The 22,336-nt window shown below is 40.9% G+C and overlaps 1 protein-coding gene across 5 annotated transcripts in view; it reads left to right on the forward strand.

The window, feature by feature from the left end:
• The window catches only part of LOC139447403 (monocarboxylate transporter 12-like), a 46,065-nt gene that overhangs the window by 20,356 nt on the left and 3,373 nt on the right, over positions 1-22,336 (forward strand). For 3 of the 5 annotated variants that reach the window (XM_071228732.1, XM_071228736.1, XM_071228733.1), the window contains exons 2-3: positions 19,604-19,828; positions 22,010-22,153. In XM_071228732.1, the coding sequence (XP_071084833.1) occupies positions 19,627-19,828; positions 22,010-22,153 (346 nt within the window). In that variant the 5' untranslated portion in view covers positions 19,604-19,626. Of the gene's footprint in view, positions 1-13,963; positions 14,090-17,777; positions 17,913-19,603; positions 19,829-22,009; positions 22,154-22,336 lie in introns of those variants that run through there. The other 2 variants (XM_071228734.1, XM_071228735.1) reach the window with 2 other exon arrangements.

Raw genomic sequence — 22,336 nt, forward strand, 5'->3', positions numbered from 1 at the left:
GGTTTCATGTTTTTATGTTTGAATACTATTCCTGTTGTTTTATGTGAGTTAAGGGAGAAGCCCCATTTGTCTGCCAATTGTTGTATTTTATTTAGAGATTTTTGGATTAAGTTTTCTGCCATTTTAATGCTTTTAGTGCGGATCCATAGGGCTCCGTCATCCGCGAATTTTGAAGTGTTTAGTTTAGGGGATAAGCCCTCGAATAGATCGTTTATCATTATATTGAAGAGGGTTGGGCTGAGGATGCTGCCTTGGGGAGTGCCATTTTCTAGGGGACACTGGTCCGATAGCGTATGGTCTATACCCACGGTTATTTTGCGATTGTTTAGGAAATCTTGGATGAAGTTTATTATTTGGCCTTTTAGTCCTTTTTTTTAGGTTTTTGTATTAGCCTGTGGTGCCATACCATATCGAAAGCTTTAGAGAAGTCGAGGAATATGCCTATGGTGTATTGCTTGTTTAGCTGTCCTGTTTTTTATATCCTGTTCTAGTCGGGCGAGGTTATCGAGAGTTGATCGGCCAGGAGTGAAGCCGCTCTGGTCAGGGTTTATGATGTTGTTTTGGTCTAGGTAGTGCTGTAGCCTATTTTTAGTCATAAGTTCCATTATTTTGCAGAGATTTGAGGTTAGGGAGATGGGCCTGTAGGAGTTAGCCTGATCTGTTGGTTTATTTGGTTTAGGTATTGGGATTACTAGAGCTTCCTTCCATGAGGATGGGACCTGTCCGTTTAGGTAGACTAGGTTGTATAGTTTAAGTAAAGTTTGGAGTAGTTTGGTAGGTAAGTGTTTGATAATTTGGTAAGAGGTGAGGTCTAGGCCAGGGGCTGTTCCTTTTTTCTATTGTTTAGTACGTGATTTAGTTCTTCTATGGTGTAAGGCTGGTTTATTTCTAGGTTGTCTTGTCTGTTTTCTTTGGAGAATTTGGTTTCTTTTTTTAGTTTATTTTGGAATTTCTTACTGAAGTTACTGTTGCTACTAACTTTAGAGAAGTGTTTGATTTGGTATTTTTAGATTTCCTAGGGTTATATTTATGGGAAAGTGGTCGCTGTCTAGAGGTACTGGGTGGACGTCCCACATCAGACTTTGTGCTAAGTCTGGCGTACATATTGTTAAGTTGATTTATGTTTGGTTTAGGCTTGGTTTAGGTATTTACTTTAGGAGGTCATTAAGGTTGCTACTGAAACGGTCGAAAGGGGTGGTGACGAGTTTTAGTTTATGTGCTACATCAAAGAAGGCTTTGGAGCTGGCTTCTGGGTTAGACTGCTTTAACATGTAAGCTAGTAGGAGGACTAAGTTGTTTAGTTTTTTGCTTGCTACGTTTTGGTTGAGTTTTTTTTCTATGGCTTTTGGTTTGGGGGACTGACAAGGTTAGATCGTATATTTCCTCTGAGGATGTGTACTCGTCCTCTTCTGTTAAATTATCTTTAGTTTGGTCACTCTGTTCGGTGGTGGGTTGCATGCTGGGTTTGGGTGTGAGAGTCTGAGTGGTTTCTGTAGTTTCCCTGTTGACTGGATGTTCGGGGGGTGCCTGTAGGTTTTGGGGTGTTGTTGCCCTTGTGGCTGTGATGGCTTGTGTTGGTGCTGGTTGTGTGGTGGTCGTTGTGCGTTGGGTTTTGCTTGCGGGTGTAGATGTGGTAATTGTGGGGAGAGAGGCGGGGAGGGTGGATTTGTGGGATGTGTGGGGTGTTTGTTTCGTTTGCGATGTATGCGTCTTGCTGATTTTGGTCCCATACGGAGCCTGGTAATACCGTTTTGCGTGCGTGAGTGTTGTTGTTTGGGGGTGGTGTTGGTAGTAGTGGTTTGTATGCTTGCAGTGTGGGTTTTTTGGGTTGGATTTTGGCCGTGTTTATGTCTAATAGTTATATGTTTGTTGGCCTGTTGGGTGAGTGATAGTCTGTGGGGGCATTGGTTGGAGAGTGATGAGTGTTTTATGGATTTGCAATGGATGCGACAGGGTGTGCATATGCCTGGGCAGTCCGTTTGGGCACAGTTTTGGCATTTAGTTTTTTTGAAAGTACATTGATTAGCGGTATGATTATATTGTAGGCAATTAGAACATTGCTTTACTTGCTTGATGTATGGTTTGACCTCTAAGTTATGGTTAGCACCGAAAGTGATATGTTTTGGGGCTTCAGGGTGTTTATTTGTTTTTTATTTTTATTTGTTTATTAAGTTTATTATTACAATAGGTGTGGGGGTGGTTTTCCCGTTTCTGTTTGATTTAATCGTGCGGAGGCTAGTTCTTTGTGGTTGGGTTTGGATAGTGTTAGCTTCTATATATCGAGGTCCTCGTCGGTTTCCCTTGGGTGCACTCGAATAACTCAACCTAGTGTATATTTGCCAGTTAGGTTTAGAGCTATTTACGGTGAATTGGAATATTTGTTTAATTTTAGTTGCCGCTATGTAGGATTCCTGATTTGGGAAGATTATCTGATATCCTTTGAAGCTACGTTTGATGTTTAAGTAGTTGATTTTTTGTTGCCTTAGCCACATGCCTATTTTATTTATGGTTAGTGTTGGAGCTAGTTGTACTGAGTGGGTGGCCGAAAAAAAGTAGAGGGCCCACGTGGTGATGAGGGCTGCGGGTGAGAGGGTGTGTGAGGTAGGTGATGCCGATGCGTCTAGTTTGCGTTTTTTTTAGTTGCATGCTTGGGGAGGTTGGGTGCTGGGTTGAGTTTCCATGTAGGAGGCTTGAGGGTCTTGATCGCCGTAGCCTGTGGGGATGAGTGAGGGTGTTGCCCTGTCGGAGGTGTTGTGCGCCTCCGCAGGTGTAGGGGATGTAATGCCAGAGATTTCGCTTATCTCGATTTGTCTTTGGTCTGCCATGCTGGGATTGGGTGTATAGGATGTGTGTGTGAGTTGTGGTATTTGAGGTGAGGGGTTGTGGATGGAGTGTTTTGGAAGGGGTGAGTAGTGTTTGCGGTGTTTTGGTTGTTTAGGGTTTGTGAGTTGTTTTAAGCTTTAAGAGATTAATTATAGAGGGCTTGTGTTTTAATTTGAAGTGTTTGTCTTTGTTTAGGTGGGCTTTGTGAGTGTAGTTTTAGGTTTGGGCTTGGGTGTGAGCGTTGTTTAGGAGGCGTAGGTTGTTGTGAATGGATGGGTGAGTGGTTATATAATTACCTTTGAAGTTCTCCCAAAAACCGACCTAAATTAATAAATCAAATACTTAAAAGCTCCAACGACCTAACAAAAGCAGGCAAACAAATAACCTTCTTGTGGATACCCGCCCACGTAGGAATATACGGTAATGAAAACGCCGATAAAGCAGCTAAACTATCCCTTAAAATCCCAGAAATAAGCTTAAACTTACCCATCTCAAAATCAGAAATTAAAAGTGTAAACAAACAAAAAATCACAAAAAAATGGCATAACCTATATCTAAACTCAAATAGCAAAATCAAAAGAGTGCTCAGCAAACCACTAACCAAACCAAAAATTCTCCATCCATCAAAAAAAATCGACAGAGTAATCACTAAACTCCAAACAGGACACACCAACCTAAATAACCACCTAAAAAATTTTAAAAAACACACTACAGGTAACTGCCCACACTGCAAACAACCAGAAACCCCAGAACACGCACTCATCCACTGCACACACTACCTAACACATCGAACCGCATTACAAACCACCCTCAATCTAAACAAGGCTCTCACTCTAGAAGCAATACTAAACCCACAAAATAAACTAGAAAACTTCAAGGCCTTAGGCGTATTCTTAATAAAAACGGAACTAATAAAACGCATCTAAAACCATAATAACCTACCAAATCAAAATCACATAAACAAACAATAATCCACCATACCCAGCTCCCTTAGTTCTCCTCCCCAACCCCATCAGCATCTATTCCAAATCTCAAAATTCCCAAATTCTATATAAGCAACCCCAAAAGCCCCCTCTTGGGTTGCACAGACCACCCTCGCCCCTTTCGGAAACACATTAAATGGCCTGGCCGGGCCCGTGTGCGAAATACGCATCAGTCGGAAAGCGCACGTTAAATCTCCAAAGTAAGTAAGTAAGTAAGTCTCCCTGGGCTTGCTATCAGCGGTGCTGTGCGTGGGCTTCAGGAGGCTGTGGAGGCTTGGAGAGGTGTTGCTCGCTTGGAGTACAAACTGCAACTGGCCTTCACTTACTTACTTACTTTGTAGATTTAACGTGCGCTTTCCGACTGATGCGTATTTCGCACACGGGCCCGGCCAGGCCATTTAATGTGTTTCCGAAAGGGGCGAAAGTGGTGTGTGCAACCCAAGAGGGGGCTTTAGGGGTTGCTTATATAGAATTTGGGAATTTTGAGATTTGGAATAGATGCCGATGGGGTAAGGGAGGAGAACTAAGGGAGCTGGGTATGGTGGATTTTTGTGTGTTTATGTAATTTTGATTTGGTGGATTATAGTGTTTTTAGATGCGTTTTATTAGTTCCGTTTTGATTAAGAATACGCCTAAGGCCTTGAAGTTTTCTAGTTTATTTTGTGGGTTTAGTATTGCTTCTAGAGTGAGAGCCTGGTTTAGATTGAGGGTGGTTTGTAATGCGGTTCGATGTGTTAGGTAGTGTGTGCAGTAGATGAGTGCGTGTTCTGGGGTTTCTAGTTGTTTGCAGTGTGGGCAGTTACCTGTAGTATGTTTTTTTATTTTTTTTAGGTGGTTATTTAGGTTGGTGTGTCCTGTTTGGAGTTTAGTGATTACTCTGTCGATTTTTTTTGATGGATGGTGAATTTTTGGTTTGGTTAGTGGTTTGCTGAGTACTTTTTTGATTTGGCTATTTGAGTTTAGATATAGGTTATGCCATTTTTTGGTGATTTTTTGCTTATTTACACTTTTAATTTCTGATTTTGAGATGGGTAAGTTTAAGCTTATTTCTGGGATTTTGAGGGATAGTTTAGCTGCCTTATCGGCGTTTTCATTACCGTATATTCCTACGTGGGCGGGTATCCACAAGAAAGTTATTTGTTTGCCTGCGTTAGTTAGGTCGTTGGAGCTTTTAAGTATTAGATTTATTAATTTAGGTCGGTTTTTGGTATTTTTGTTTTGGAGGGCTTGCAGTCCACTTAGGGAGTCGGTAAGTATTAGGATTTTATTGTGGTTTTTGGATTCTTGACTATGGAGGGCTGAGGCCATGCCCATTAGTTCTGCCGTGAATATTGATTGGTTGTTTGGGAGTCGGAAGGATTGTGTGGTTTTAGTTGGTTGTGTGGTATGGACTCCGAAACCTGTGTGTTTTGAGATCGGATCTGAGGATCCGTCCGTGTAAATGTGACACCAATTTGGCCAATTTTCGTGTATGTATGCTAGTGTGGTGGTTTTAGCTATGTTTGGGTCGGTTTGTTTATTTATTTGGCTAGCTAGTGTTGTGTCTATTTTGGGTATTTTAAGTTTAGGGGTGAAGATATTTGATTGTTTGCAGTTTTGTTTAAGATTTTTAATTTGGTGTTCATTTAGGTAGTTTGTTATTCTTTGAGATATTGGGGTAAGTAAGGGGTGTTTACGAGCTAGAGCTTGGTTTTTGGGGCTGATATTTTGGTTTATTAGGTTTTGGATGAGAGGGTTTGATTGGGATGCGGCCCAGAAATTTAAGCTTAGCTGTTCCCTGCGTAGACTTAGTGGCATTTCTCCTGTTAAGGCCTGGAGTGAAGTGTAGGAGGTGCCATGTTGGGTGCGTGTAATTAGTTTGAGAGCCTGATATTGTATTGAGTCAAGTTTTTTAGATAGAGAGTTGTTTAGGGTGTTGTATATGGCGCAGCCGTAGTCTAGTTTTGATCTAATTAGTGATATGTAGAGTGAGAGGAGGGTATCTTTGGAGGCTCCCCAGTTTGAGCCAGTGAGGCATCTTAGGGTGTTTAGGTCTTTACTGCATTTAGTTGTTAGGTTTTGGATGTGAGCATCCCAGGTGAGATGTTGATCGAAGATAAGTCCTAAGAATTTAGTTTGTTTTTGAAATTTGATTGTTTGGTTGTTTAGCTGGAGGATTGGGGAGGCGGGTTTCATGTTTTTATGTTTGAATACTATTCCTGTTGTTTTTTCTGAGTTAAGGGAGAAGCCCCATTTGTCAGCCCATTGTTGTATTTTATTAAGAGATTTTTGGAGTAAATTTTGGGCCATATTAATACTTTTTGTGCGGATCCAGAGGGCTCCATCATCCGCGAATTTGGATGTGTTTACTTTAGGGGATAGGCCCTCGAAGAGATCGTTTATCATTATATTAAAGAGTGTGGGGCTGAGGATACTGCCCTGGGGAGTGCCATTTTCTAGGGGACACTGGTCCGATAGAGTATGGTCTATCCCCACTGTTATTTTACGTTCGTTTAGAAAGTCCTGAATGTAGTTTATTATTTGTCCTTTTAGTCCTATTTTTTTAAGTTTTTGTATTAGCCCGTTGTGCCAAACCATGTCGAATGCTTTGGAGAAATCCAGAAAGATGCCTGTTGTGTATTGTTTGTTGAGTTGTCCCGTCTTTATGTCCTGTTCTAGTCGGGCGAGATTATCTAAGGTTGAGCGGCCAGGAGTGAAACCGCTTTGATCTGTGTTTATGATGTTATTTTGAGTTAAGTAGTGTTGTAGTCTATTTTTGGCCATAGATTCCATTACTTTACATAGGTTTGAGGTTAGGGATATTGGTCTATAAGAATTTGCCTGGTTAGTTGGTTTATCGGGTTTAGGGATAGGGATGACTAGTGCCTGTTTCCAGGGAGTTGGTACCTGTCCGTTTTGATAGATTAGGTTATATAGTTTAAGTAGTGCCTGGAGTAGGTTGGGGGGGAGTTTTTTGATTATTTGGTAGGATGTTAGGTCTAGTCCTGGGGCAGTTCCCTTTTTCCTATTTTGGAGTACGTACTGGAGTTCTTCCATTGAGTAAGGTTGGTTTATTTCGAGGTTATCATTATTTGGTACTTTAGTAGGTTTGGCTTCTGCTTTAAGTTTATGTTGGAATTTTTCGCTGAAGTTATTGTTGCTGCTTATGGCCGAGAAGTGGTTTGCTAGGTTATTTGCCTTTTCGGTAGGGTTGGTTGAATTGTTTATGTTGGGTGTTTTTTGTGACGTTTTAAGCCTCTAATGGCGTGGATTTTTCGCCAGACTGTTCTGGCATCTGTGCGATTATTTACTCCTTCACAAAATAATTTCCAATCTTTGGTTTTAGCTATTTTGACTAGTTTTTGGACCTTGTGGTTTAGTTCGTGAGCTACCGTTATATGGTTATGGTCGCGTTTGGCTCTATTGAAGGCTGTTTTACGTTTGCGTCTAGTTTGTTCTATTTCCTCGTTCCACCATGGTACCGAGGGTTTGCCTACGTTATTTGTTTTATAAGGTATTGATGCTTTGGCTGCGTTAATTATGTAGTCTGTTAGGTTTTTGCAGTAGATTTCTGGGTCCTTATTTTCTAGTTTGGTTAGGTTGGCTTGGTTGCAGATATCCTGAAATTTGTCCCAGTTAGCTTGGTTATAGTTGAATTTTGGTTCTAGGTTTTCTGTTTGGGTAGGAACGTTTGTATTGCCTATGGTAATGTTTATAGGGAAGTGGTCACTACCTAGTGGGGCGTCGTGGACTTCCCATTGAGTACTTTGGGCCAGATCTGGGGTGCATATGGTTAGGTCGATAGCCGACATTTTATGGTTTTTCTTATCGTATCTAGTTGGTTGGTTATTGTTTAGGAGTACAAGGTTATTTGTTTCTATCCATTCAGAGATTAGTTTGCCATGATTATCTATTTTTTCATCTATGCTCCAGGTGGGGTGGTGAGCGTTAAAGTCTCCTAGGAATATAGTTGATTTATTGCTTATTTGCAGTAATTTGTTTAGGTCCTCAGCTTGAATTTTTTGTTCTGCCCAGTGGTATACGTTAATGATGTTTATTTTTTGGTTTTTGAGAGTTATTTGGATGCCGTTTGCTTCTAGGTTTGGTGTGTTTATTTTGATTTCTTCATAGTTAATGTCTTCTCTGATTAGTATTATTAATCCTCCTGCGGCTCTAGCGGTTTTAGGTTTGGCTCGGTCTGTTCTAACTGAGTTGTAGTTTGGTAGAGTAAATTTAGATTTTTTTGAGAATTTGGTTTCTTGGATACAGGCAATGTGCGGGCCCTTATCTTGTTTAAATTTTACTTTTAGTTCGTGGCCGTGGGAATTTAGTCCATTGGCATTCCACTGAAATATGTTTAGGCCTTCCATTATTTGGGCTTTTAGTGTTTGGAGGTTAGGTTTTTATTTAGGCTAGGGGTTTTTACTTGGTTGAGGTAGGGCTAACTAATTCGAGGCCTATGCTGAAGAATTCGAAGGTAAGGGTTGTCAGTTTAAGCTTATTTGCTACGGTATAGAAAGCTTTAGTGCTAGCGTTTGGGTTTATTTCCTTTAGCATGTATGCGAGAAGGATGGTTAAGTTGTTTAGTTTGTTGTTTGACATTTGCTGAGGCCTGTGTTTAAAGGTTTTGGTTTTTTGGGGGGTTGAGAGAGTTATTTCGTTTATGTCTTCCTCGGTTGTGCATTCATATTCTTCTGTGTTGTTAAGTTTAGTTTCCTCACATTCCATGGGGGTGGTTTGCGTGCGTGCTTGTGTTTGTGGTCTGGATGTGGTTTCCTTACTGTCTAGGTTTTCGGGTTGTGATTGCTTGGGATCGGTTGTTGTTGCCATAGCGGCTGTGGTTTGTATGGTGCCGGGTTGGGTTGTGGCGGGCGTATTGTTGCTTGTTTTGCGTGCAGGTGTGGATGTTGTGAATGTGCTAGTGGAGGGTTGTGGGATGGACGTGTGGTGGATGTGTGTTTTGGGTGCTGGATGTACTCTTTGCAGGATGCCATCCCATGCCGAGTTTAAGTGTGGGGTGTTGTTTGGTTGTGGTGTGGGTAGCAGAGGTTGTTTTGTATGCTGTGCTTGTCTTTTTGTTTGGAGTTTGGCCGTGTCGATATTGATGTGTTTGTTGGCCTGTTGTGTGAGGGTGTGTCTATGAGGGCAGTGGTTGGATAGTGAGGAATGTTGTATGCTTTTACAGTGTATGCACCAGGGTGTGCATGTCCCTGGGCAGTCAGTTTGGGCGCATTTCCTGCATTTAGTTTTTTGGAATTTACATTCATTGGCTGTGTGGTTGTATTGGAGACAGTTAGAGCATTGTTTAACTTGTTTTATGTATGGTTTGACTTCTAATTTAGTGGTTGCTCCGAAGGAGATAAATTTAGGTGCTTCTGGATATTTAGCTGATTTTTGGAAATTGATTATGACTATTGGTGTGTTTGAGATTTTACCGTTTCTATTTGAAGTTATTCTTCGGGTGCTAGTTATTTTAGGTTGGGGGTACATATCTTGGTTATCGTTAGCATCTTGTGCGTACATGTCTAAGTCTTCGTTGTTTTCTTTAGGATTTACTCTGATTACGCCCCTAGTGAATAGCTGCCAGTTTGGGGTTTGATGAGTTACTGTGCATTGGAAGATTTGGGTGATTTTTTTGGCTGCGTTTAGGGAGTCCTGGTCTGGGAAAATTATTTGGAAACCTTTGTTAGCCTCTTTAATTTTGTCGAAGTGAATTTTGTGCTGTTTGAACCAGATTCCTACTTTATTGGCTGTGAGACATTTAGAAAGGACGTTTATGGGGCCTGTAGCGCAAAAGTAAAGGGCGAATGTGGTGATGATGGATGCGGGCGACATGTTTGGTGGTGGTTGTGTGTTGGAACTGTCCAGCTTCCTTTTTTTGGTGTTTGTTGTGGGGATCGGCGATACGGCTGTTTTGGTGGGTGAAGCTACTGGTGATTTGGAGCCGAAACCGTCAGGTATGAGTGGGATGGATGTCCTCCCGGAAGTGTTGTGGGCGTCCGAAGGTGTGGGTGATTCTGTTTGGTGGATGTCTGCCTGGGTAGTGTTGCGGGAGTCGGACATGTTTTGCGGCTAGTGGGGTGAGGTGAGTGGATGTGGTGAGTGGGTTTGTGTGGAGTGAGTTGGTAGTGAGAGTGTGTTTTTAGGGAGTAGGTGGTGGGTACTGGTTGAGCAGGTTTGTTGAGATGTGTTTAGGTTTTTGAGATTGTTATTTAGGGGTTGTGGATTATCCTATTGTTTACCTATGAGGATTTTTAGTGTTTTTGTGGATTTGCGGGCTTGGGTGTGAGTAGATTTAAGAGAGAATGTGGGTGTGTGTTTTGATAATTACCTCCTCTGCTGGCTATCAGTGAAACTGTGCTGGCTTGGGAGGCTTTGCTGGGTAAGGTTGGCTTGGTGGCTGGTTGGCTTGGGTGGCTTGGTAGGCTGGAGAGGTGTTGCTAGCTTGGAGTACAAACTGCGACTGATGTGGCCTTCATTCACAAGGTTTGGTTAATAAGTATTATGTAGAGGGGAATGTCCGAGTAACTCTCCATTCCTTAAATATAATGGAGCAGAGGCCCCGCAGGGGCCGAGGCCCATTATTTTTAAGGAATGGAGAGTTACGAGGATATTCCCCTACTTAAAACTCATCCCTACTTTTAAACTTTGACAAAATAGTTTGTAGTTGAAAATATTTGAAAAATAAACCAGAACTCTTTGTTGTCCGTATTTATACTTGTGAGTCGACCTTGCGTGATGCACGAGGAATGCGTTCTCTGCCGCTTTTGCACGTGCGCCAAGCTCCGTGGCGAGTTGACATTTACAATGCATGGTACACGGCTCTTCATAATTGTTTTGGGTCCTAAACTAGTATTTATCAATCGCTTGCACATTGTTAATACATGCTGATGGGTATAATTGGAAATATAGGGCCCCGAACAAGCGATATTTATGTTACCTTATTTGTTTTTTCTCGTCAAAGGTTTATCTAACTATCTATAAATATGAACATTGTTGTGGGTAACGTGCTCTATCACAAACTATATACATATAATTTTGAGCTTTTAAGCATTATGCAAAATTGTGAAAATATTTAATAGTTAATTTCACATTATGCCTTCATATGCCGCAGTAGCTGAGGTTGAAAATTACACGTTTTCAAATCTAACGATACGGGTTCGAACCCCGCTTGCGACACATGTTTTCGGAAAAAAATAAAAATATTCACTTGTAAATAAATGTAAAAAAATAGTTCCGTCTGTTCCAAGTGGAAATTAATTCAAATGTTGCTTCAAGATAATGTACAGTTGACAAGCAACTCTCCATTCCTGAAAAATAATGGAGCGTTCAAACAATGGAATGACGTCACAGATGTGTTTTTGATAAGCGTTAAGACTACATGCATGTACCGTCCGAAGTCTGTTATCAGTCGGTGTTGATATACGCCTGCCTTCATTCCCAACATTTAGCCTATAAGCGTTATGAGCTAATCGTTAAGACTACATGTCCAGTGAGAGAAGTAAACATTACTCCATGGTAACGCGCTTTTCAAAAAAACTTTTAATTTTAGTCACTTCTGCATACTCATGTTCTTCAAAACTGCGAGGTAATCTCTAAATTCAGATAGTCAGCACGTTAGTTTAGCAACGTTGTGTAGGTATTGTTTAAGTAAGTGATAATTGAAAATATGGCCATATGATGACCTAAGAGCATCGGTGGTATAAATGACGGCATTAATACCGGGTACCTCCCGTGGGCGAAATACGCATCAGTCGGAAAGCGCACGTTAAATCTCCAAAGTAAGTAAGTAGTCGGGTACCTCACTGATGAGATACACGGAATAAAGACTGGCCACTAATAGATGCTTTCTTGGTTGTTTTAAGGTAAGATATGCTCACTTCATATATATTGTATGTTCTTAAACTATATTCCTATGTTCTTAGTTGCTTTGAATATAATCAACGTTAACATTCTAAATTAGGCAATAATGATTAAGGTAACCAGTAAAGTTAGTATTATAGTTAGGTTAGATCATGTAGCACGAGAAACAATCTAACAATATAGTGTATATTAAAATAGTATAAAATATGATATGATAACGTTTTTAGACATTGGTTCAGCAAATTAAAATTACACAAAATCGGTCTCGTGGAAGCAAAGTAATTCCTGTGCATCTGTTGTCAATTGTGTATTTAATTGAATGTTTGCAATTAAAGTATATGTAAATGAATGTATCTTTAAATGATTACTGCGTGTGTTCCATTCAAATGATTCAAACTACCCTTGATGTAATGAATGTTTAAACAATGTACTTATTAAGCGAGGCAACTATATTGTACACGCAAAACCCGTCAGCACACATAACACTTGTTGTTTAATTCAGTTGCTCATGTATTGCTATATTTTCAGTATTGTTAAGCTCTATTTATTTCTACATTGTACACATTAAATGACGCCAGGCATATGACATATCGTGATAATACTAAAGACGCCGTGGTAACACTTGACTGATTGTTAGTGCTACACATGTGACATATCTCCTCTTAACATGCATACTTCTCTGTATGGTTCTAAAGTTCGCGTTTCATTTGAGTATGTATCTGGAATATTGCAGGGTGGGTTGTTAACAAACAAAACCATACCGGATTTGAGCTACGAAGTGTACACTGATAAGTCGAATGTATTACATTTATGAAATTCAAATACATGCTGGTTTTTTTATATCTCCGAAACTGGGTCACCATTCGTCAGGCATATGACTTTTGGTTATTAACGGTAGTTTAGATATAAAACATGTGGCCATATTATTTAATAAGAAGATTGAAACCTTTTTAATATTTGTATATTCTTATAATTCTGTAAGGTTGTATTGAAGTAAAGCTCATCTTTACGTTTCTCATAAACATCAAAAGATCATATAATATTATTTTAGTAATGGGTGAGATATTTATTAATATTTGTGTATTCTTATTATTCGGTTTAAGTTGTATTGCTATCCGACCGCCCCTGTGAGGAAGGAAGTGACGGAGCGAATTGAGACTGCAGAAGTATCATAACTTAAATAATAGGTGGGGGAGACGTGCCGGTGTGTACCAACAATGGCTTACCCAGGGGCTCCTCAACTGGCCTCCTACAGGCGAATGGTGACCCAGTTTCGGAGATATAAAAAAACCAGCATGTATTTGAAATGTCACATGTGTAGCACTAACAATCAGTCAAGTGTTACAACGGCGTCTTTAGTATTATCACGATATGTTGCACATGATTTCAAAACTTTACACACTAATCCTGCACGAGACAATTGGTGCATCGCGAGTCATGGATCTATGACGTCACATGTAATGCATTCATGAGTGTCGATTCACACAACATACCAGAACGTACATTTGTATGTTCGTTTTTGCATCGAACCAGTCTAATATCTCTTGAATATGAGTATTTCTTCATATATTAACCAATATTTATGGTATTTTATCGATGAGCACGACCTTATTACGTATAAATAATATTTATATGTTTGTGTGTTGTTTAACGCCGCACTCAGCAATATTCGAGCTATATGATGGCGGTCTAAATAATCGAGTCTGGATCAGACAATCAAGTGATTTACATCATGAGCATCGTTCCACGTAATTGAGATACGATGACATGCATCATCGGCTAGTTGATGCATGTCATCGTATCCCATTTGTGTAGATCGATACTTATGATATTATGACAGTGCACAATTTATGATAAAACGTTTCAAATTTTTATATTGATTAGTATGTATATATTTTGCACATATTTCATACAATTATTTCTATATAGTTACTACATTGAAATGTCACTTTAATTACCCATCATGTCAAGGCCAAGCTGACCTAGCAATCCTAATTAACATCAACCATATGCTATCGCCAGTGTCTAACATAAAAAAACAATCTATTGATTGAAATTACCTTAATGACCATTGTATAGACATCCAGGCAGCAGCTGTAAAACCACAATATAAATCATATGATGTAATGAACGCATTTTTTCTCGGTCACGTGACACGTCCTATAAGAACTCATTTCGGCCTGTCCAATCAAATTTCTATTAGTAAATTACCTAACCAAACCAACCAAAATTGAAATTAAAGGACACATTGTATGTTTTGGCAAATCAAGAGAATTCCTACTTTGACCAGTGGTGTTTCCAGTACTTTTTAGACTAGAGGTCCGTGATTTCTTATCAACCCGTGTGCGACATACGCTTACAGTCGGAAAGCGCTCGTAAAATCCCCAACCTCATCACTTTGACTGATCACTGACTCACGGAATTCTCACTTCTAATTTAAGGTAAGCTCACATGTATAAACTAATATCATGTCAAATAATATCATGATAGAAATTTACTATTTATGATGAATAGAAAGTGGCAAATATTATGTATTTTGTGTATTTCTAAATAATCTCTCCTTGAATATTGTCGTGCATAATATTTCTGTCATTTTGAATATATAAATGAATTAGATCTATTGTCATAAATAGTGTCCGTGCACTCTTCTATGATCAATCATATGCTGATAGAGAACCAATACACATATTAGGTTCAACGGCAAATATCATTTATATAGGATTTCTATGACAAACTTTGAGGTATAAGTGATATATGATTTAAGTAATTGTATAAATCGTTCCTAAACGATTATTATCCAATGTTGTGGTGAAAAATGAAATATTATAATTGTTATGATGTATACAAACTCTACTATGTGATACGCTTATACCCCCATCAAAATGAAATGTGTATTTATAATTATTGTGTATAATATTATGTATAACACATTAACCTCACAATAAATACTTTGTGTCTTTCTATACTAGTATATAATAGTTGTACTAAATCCATATCATGTGTAAATTTCATTTGATTCGTGAAAAAAGTGTTTCCTAACCATTTCCCCCGCAAAATAACCAGGCACTCATTTCCTGAACGTCCATGGGGCTGGTTGTCTTTTTCTACTTTTTTTTTTTCATCTAAAATTCAAACAAATTCTTTAGAAAAAATGCTGATATAATTTGGACAAGGAGACTCTTCCGCTTGATGTTCAAGGAAGGTTGTCAGCTGTATTATGTTTGTTGCCACAGAAAAGATAGAAAGTATTGACTGCCAGGAAACACCCTTCGTCAATGCTTCACAGGTTTCTACACACTTTGAATCCATCACTCGTGTATTCATATGACGTATTTGTAATGGACCCTTCTCCGTGATCACACGTTTTGCGAGCCCTTCTGTTACCCCTTCTAATATATCACCTGTTTCATGAGAAGAATTGCCGTTGTTATGTGTGTGCTCAATGGTCTGGTTTCTTCTGACTGGAGGCTTTTGTTCGTTGGTGTAAAGTTTCAGAATGTATTCACGGGTAATGGACTAAGTAAAAGCCCCTTTACATAGGGCTGCGACCTTTGTGCCACCTGTGAGCGATCAGAAACTGGCCAGGACGTTCAATGGTCGCCTGAACCCAGAAAATCACGTTTCCATGTAACTGCTCCAGCAGTTGGTCGGCAACTGTTTCAGTTGTTCAGCGTCTGTAACCACAATGAAACACTGCAGGTACACGCCCTCAATTTATAGGCAGGCTGAAGAGGCACTACAGGTAGCTCAAAGGAGGCAGAAAAGGCAGAGGCATTGCCATGGTGTCTCAAGTGTTGCCGTGGTCGACGAATGGAGGCACGGCAGTCGCCACCGTCATCGTTCAAGGAAGCAGAAAGGAGGCAGAAGCATGGCCCAGATTGACGGGAAAATATTTCAGCAAAACGCATCTATTACTAGGCGACCACTGTGCCTTCATTCTGCAACAACGGCAATGCTTGTGCCTCCCTTCTGCCACCTTCGAGTAACCATCCTCCTCGGCAAACCCGTGCGACTGTTTTGAACATTTTCAAACGTTCACAGCGACCATGGTGTCCATGGCGATGTCTGAACCCCATGTGTACCACCTTGGAACGACCTAGGCAACCAATCGCCTCCTTTCAGCCTCCAACGACGACCTGACAAATTTTATGGTCGCACACGCGTGGCTCAAAGGTCGCCATCCTGTGTGAAGGCCCAATTAGCGTAAACAAGTACGTGCCGTGATTGGTTAAGGTGAGGGCAATTGGTTTTTTTCCATGTAGCCCGCTAAGAAATCAGAACCAGGATCACCCAAACCTTCTTTGCTGCATTTTTTATTTTAATCTGTATATAATTAAAATAAAATAAAATAAAATAAAATAAAATAAAATAAAATAAAATAAAATAAAATAAAATAAAATAAAATAAAATAAAATAAAATAAAATAAAATAAAATAAAATAAAAATAATGATTTGAAAGTGAATACAGATTAATAACTCATATGATCGGTTTGATTCAAATGAAGCTATTTATAAATTCTAAAGGTATATGCACATACGTTACATGATAGACTTATTGGTATGCCTCTCCAGATGCTATTGTAACAGAGAACTGTCATGTACTAGTAAACGTACGGCCGATCTTCACACTAGTTATCCGCGGACGTTTTGATAACTTAGAACAAGATCAGCAACTGCGCAACTGCGCGATGGAGGTAGTCATCAGCCAAAGCGCTGCATACATTATCGTGCTATTTGTAGCCATATACACATTTTATACAATGACCTAACAACATGTGGGTAGCTAGGACCCTGGTTATATCACGTACTTCATCATACAGCTGTTGTACTTCATCATACAGCTGGTTGTACTTCATCATACAGCTGGTTGTACTTCATCATACAGCTGGTTGTACTTCATCATGCAGCTGGTTGTACTTCATCATACAGCTGGTTGTACTTCATCATACAGCTGGTTGTACTTCATCATACAGCTGGTTGTACTTCATCATACAGCTGGTTGTACTTCATCATACAGCTGGTTGTAATTCATCATACAGCTGGCTGTACTCCATCATGCAGCTGGTTGTACTTCATCATACAGCTGGTTGTAATTCATCATACAGCTGGTTGTACTTCATCATACAGCTGGCTGTACTCCATCATGCAGCTGGTTGTACTTCATCATACAGCTGGTTGTACTTCATCATACAGCTGGTTGTACTTCATCATACAGCTGGTTGTACTTCATCATACAGCTGGCTGTACTCCATCATGCAGCTGGTTGTACTTCATCATACAGCTGGTTGTAATTCATCATACAGCTGGTTGTACTTCATCATACAGCTGTTGTACTTCATCATACAGCTGGTTGTACTTCATCATACAGCTGAGTGTACTTCATCATACAGCTGAGTGTACTTCATCATGCAGCTGGTTGTACTTCATCATACAGCTGGTTGTACTTCATCATACAGCTGGTTGTACTTCATCATACAGCTGGTTGTACTTCATCATACAGCTGAGTGTACTTCATCATACAGCTGGTTGTACTCCATCATACAGCTGGTTGTACTTCATCATACAGCTGAGTGTACATCATCATACAGCTGGTTGTACTTCATCATACAGCTAGTTGTACTTCATCATACAGCTGGTTGTACTTCATCGTACAGCTGGTGGTACTTCATCATACAGCTGGTTGTACTTCATCATACACCTGAGTGTATTTCATCATACACCTGGGTGCATTGCATAATGCAGCTGAGCGTACTCCATCATACACCTGGATGCACTGAATCATACACCTGATTATACTTCATCATACACCCGATTATACTTCATCATACACCTGGTGTACTCTCCCACCGACACAATTTGCATATGTGGTAGATACGGGCTATATCCTACCACAGCTTCAAACACAACACGCATTCCGTCCCGCCACGAAGGTATCATATTCCCATTAATGTATGTCGGCGACAGGTCAATACGACCTTGAAAAGGCGCCCTCATTTCGTGTATGACCGAAGACAGTCAGTGATCGCTGTACGAACGACACAGTAAATATTTGACAAGTGTTTCTTTGCCCGTCTGTCCTATTTGCTTGTATGTTTTTTGTCCCCGAGCGCTCTGTCCTGTTCAAATAAGGTGTACAGTGACTGAAGCCCAAACTGTAGGACAAGGTCAAGACGAAGCAGTGTGCGACATTTGCAAGACGAGCATTTTTCTAACACTCTGTGGAGGTGATCTCACATATCTGATCAACCATTGCTGGAAACACTGGTATGTATGTGACATGCGGTGTCGATCAGATACAATAGATGCTAAACATAGGTGACATTCTGTGACTATTCAACATTTGATAGGGATATTTTGGGTGTCCAGGGGGAACGGGTGACCCAGTCGTCTAAGGCGCCACGATTCGCTGTGCAGAGTTGCGTAACCTATGATTGTGGGTTCGAATCCCGGTTCGCCTCGATTATGTTTCTATGTTTGTCAGCACCATACCCGTGCTCGTGGGTTTCACCGAAGTGATAAACGTCTGACACATGCGTCACTGGAATACTGTTAAAAGCGGCGTTAAACCCAACTCACCCACTCTGGGTGTCAAATTGTGGGATAAATCTTTATTTCATAATAAACAAAAATAAACGTTTATATGCGTTGTTCATACAACTTTGGTAACAGTGTCAGCTGGCACAGTATCCCTATCAGGAATTGAGTAGTATTGTTAAGAGTCACACATTGGAGTGAAGTTTGGACTCATTTTGTCATCGTGTTGGGAGGGACGTGAAGCCTGTATGCTCCAACGTTACCTTTCGTTTATTATGCCCCGCCCAACAAAGTTGTCGGGGGATATAGAAACGGACTCCGTCCGTCATGTTTCGTTTCCGGAGCATAACTCAGAAACCGTTCAATATTTTTTCATCAAACTTTGCAGGTCTGTCAAGTACATGCTAAACTGGTGCCTTTTGCTATTTAGAAATGAACAAGATGGACTTAGGTTCCAAACTCTTCTTTTTTACAATTTCCATGACAAGTTCCACCTCGGTTAAAAAAGGTTAGGGTTTGTTTAGATTTAATTATGTCATAAATTCTGCAACAGGGGTGGGGGATATAGCCACGTTAGTGGCAAACTCTTGTTTGTGTGTGTGTGCGTGTGTGTGTGTGTGATGTTTTATTGTTATGTTTCACTTTATTTGCTTGTTTAAGGTAATTTATTAACTATATTTATTAAATAATGTACATATATTACACTGTAGCTCACCTGCATATGTAGTCACCAGTTTATAATGTCAACAAAGACAGACAGTTAAACAATTGCCAGATATTCAAAAAAAATTCTAAGGACTAAAAATAAGACTGAAATCTAATGCTTTTAACAAAATATGAAAACAGCAGGAGAAATATACATGCTAAAGGTTCAGAGGAGGTTTACAGAGTCAGCGTACCAACGAGAGTATATATATTAAGAGCATTGTCAAAATAAGGTCCGAATTAAAAATATCGCAAAGAAACGGAACTTACATATTGAGACCCCCACAGTTAGGTACCGAATCTTATTGACAGAGTGATCACCATTGCACTATTGCATGACGGATGGCAAGATGGCCATACCGAAACTCGGATGGCCTAGTCGTCTAAGGCGCCGCGATTCGCTGTGCAGAGTTGCATCCCTTGGGCTCACCAGAAACCTATGATTGTGGGATTGTGGGTTCGAATCCCGGTTCGCCCCAATTATGTTTCTAGGTTTGTCAGCACCATACCCGTGCTCGTGGCTTTCACCGAAGTGGTAAACGTCTGAGACCTGCATCACTTCGGGATTTCCTCCCACATTAAGCTGACACGCCGTGATATGACTTGAATACTGTTAAAAGCGAATACTCACTCACTCTTTGTCAATGGACAAACACAATATGTTTTTGTAAAGAAATGTTCAAACAAATATTGCAACTATAACTGATCTCTTTCAGATATGATTTAAAGGGGTCCGGACATGACGTCACGACAGTCACGTGACATAGACGGCGGCTGGGCTTGGGTCGTGCTGTTTGCGGCCTACATAAATCTCCTGATAGGCCCCGGCCTGGCGTATGTGGGAGGCATCTTCCAGACGGTATTCCTGGAACAGTTTCAGGAGAGTGTCGCAATGACGTCATGGGTGACGTCACTCTTTGCGTCACTCTTGCAGCTGGCAGGTACGGAATAGAACACAGCCTGTTTGTAATAGCTGTGGCCAGACTGGCCGTTCAGTTTGTTTGTTTGTTCTGTAACGCCACATTCATCGCTATTCAAGCTATATGACGGCGGTCTGTAAATATACTGGGCCAGACAATCCAGTGGTTGATAATCATATGTATTGATCCACGCAATCGTGATACGATGACATGCATCGACCAAGTCAGCGACCCGATCCCGTAAGTCGCCTCTTTCGACGGGTACAGTTGCCCGTTGCGACATGGGTTGAAGACCTATTCTAATCCGGATCTTCACGGGTCGGCCGTGAAGTAAACCTGGCTGTAACTATTGATTGTATTAAATATGCTAATCATTTTATGAGCTCATTGAATCTGGAATGGGCGTGGCAGTTGAACCGAGTCCGGGTTAGACTTGACCCAGCACCCTGTGCCTGATGTGGGAGACGACACGGTGGATCGGTTGGTCAGGCTCGGTGACTATCAATCACTGTTTTGTCTTTGTCTCGATAATTGGCATGTCAGCTAGACATAAATCGCATATTGCTGGCTTTAAACAATATTCACTTTTCTCCTACATACTGGAATTCAGCGTCCAGCGTTATATGTCTTATTCCGGTGGTTAAAGCGGGTTCGATCCGGGTTCGATGGGTACAATGTGTGAAGCCCATTTCTGGTGTCCCCCATCGTGATATTGCTGGAATATTGCTAAAAGCGGCGTAAAATCAAACTCAGTCACTATCCAGTCTCGGTGTCCAGCATTATATCGTTTCTAAATGTTACAGGCCCAGCGTTAAATGGTATCTCAGTTTTGTCTTCCAGCCTAAGTGTCCAGCGGTATATCATATGTTAGATTTCTCCACCAGGCCCAGTGTCCAATGTTATATCATATGTTAGATTTCTCCACCAGGCCCAGTGTCAAGTGTTATATCATATGTTAGGTTTCTCCACCAGGCCCAGTGTCCAGCGGTATATCATATGTTAGATTTCTCCACCAGGCCCAGTGTCCAGCGGTATATCATATGTTAGATTTCTCCACCAGGCCCAGTGTCCAGTGTTATATCATATGTTAGGTTTCTCCACCAGGCCCAGTGTCCAGTGTTATATCATACGTTAGGTTTCTCCACCAGGCCCAGTGTCCAGTGTTATATCATATGTTAGATTTCTCCACCAGGCCCAGTGTCCAGTGTTATATCATATGTCAGATTTCTCCACCAGGCCCAGTGTCCAGTGTTATATCATATGTTAGATTTCTCCACCAGGCCCAGTGTCAAGTGTTATATCATATGTCAGATTTCTCCACCAGGCCCAGTGTCCAGTGTTATATCATATGTTAGATTTCTCCACCAGGCCCAGTGTCCAGTGTTATATCATATGTCAGATTTCTCCACCAGGCCCAGTGTCCAGCGTTATATCATATGTTAGATTTCTCCACCAGGCCCAGTGTCAAGTGTTATATCATATGTCAGATTTCTCCACCAGGCCCAGTGTCCAGTGTTATATCATATGTTAGATTTCTCCACCAGGCCCAGTGTCAAGTGTTATATCATATGTCAGATTTCTCCACCAGGCCCAGTGTCCAGTGTTATATCATATGTTAGATTTCTCCACCAGGCCCAGTGTCCAGTGTTATATCATATGTCAGATTTCTCCACCAGGCCCAGTGTCCAGCGTTATATCATATGTCAGATTTCTCCACAAGGCCCAGTGTCAAGTGTTATATCATATTTAGATTTCTCCACCAGGCCCAGTGTCCAGTGTTATATCATATGTTAGATTTCTCCACCAGGCCCAGTGTCAAGTGTTATATCATATGTCAGATTTCTCCACCAGGCCCAGTGTCCAGTGTTATATCATATGTTAGATTTCTCCACCAGGCCCAGTGTCCAGTGTTATATCATATGTCAGATTTCTCCACCAGGCCCAGTGTCCAGCGTTATATCATATGTCAGATTTCTCCACAAGGCCCAGTGTCAAGTGTTATATCATATTTAGATTTCTCCACCAGGCCCAGTGTCCAGTGTTATATCATATGTTAGATTTCTCCACCAGGCCCAGTGTCCAGTGTTATATCATATGTTAGATTTCTCCACCAGACCCAGTGTCCAGTGTTATATCATATGTCAGATTTCTCCACAAGGCCCAGTGTCAAGTGTTATATCATATGTCAGATTTCTCCACCAGGCCCAGTGTCCAGCATTATATCATCACAAGTCAGCTGCCGGGCGTCGGTCATCACAGGGGGGACGTTGTTGGCGGCTGGCCTCATAATCAGCAGCTTCGTCCACAGTATACGTCTCCTTCTCGTTTTCATGGGCATTGTTTCAGGTAAGGATGCAAGGTATTGTCTCAGGTTCTATTCCCGACATGGGTACAACGTGTGACGCCCATTTCTGATGTCTCCGTGATATTGCTGGAATATTGCTAAAAGCGACATAAAACCATACTCACTCATTCTTCCGGACTTTGCCGAATGGTGACGGACGGAAGCCGAACAATGAAAAGAGGGGG

The sequence above is a fragment of the Haliotis cracherodii genome, unplaced genomic scaffold, assembly GCF_022045235.1.
Source record: "Haliotis cracherodii isolate W230 unplaced genomic scaffold, xgHalCrac1.p SCAF_7, whole genome shotgun sequence".
Taxonomy (NCBI): Eukaryota; Metazoa; Mollusca; class Gastropoda; order Lepetellida; family Haliotidae; genus Haliotis; species Haliotis cracherodii.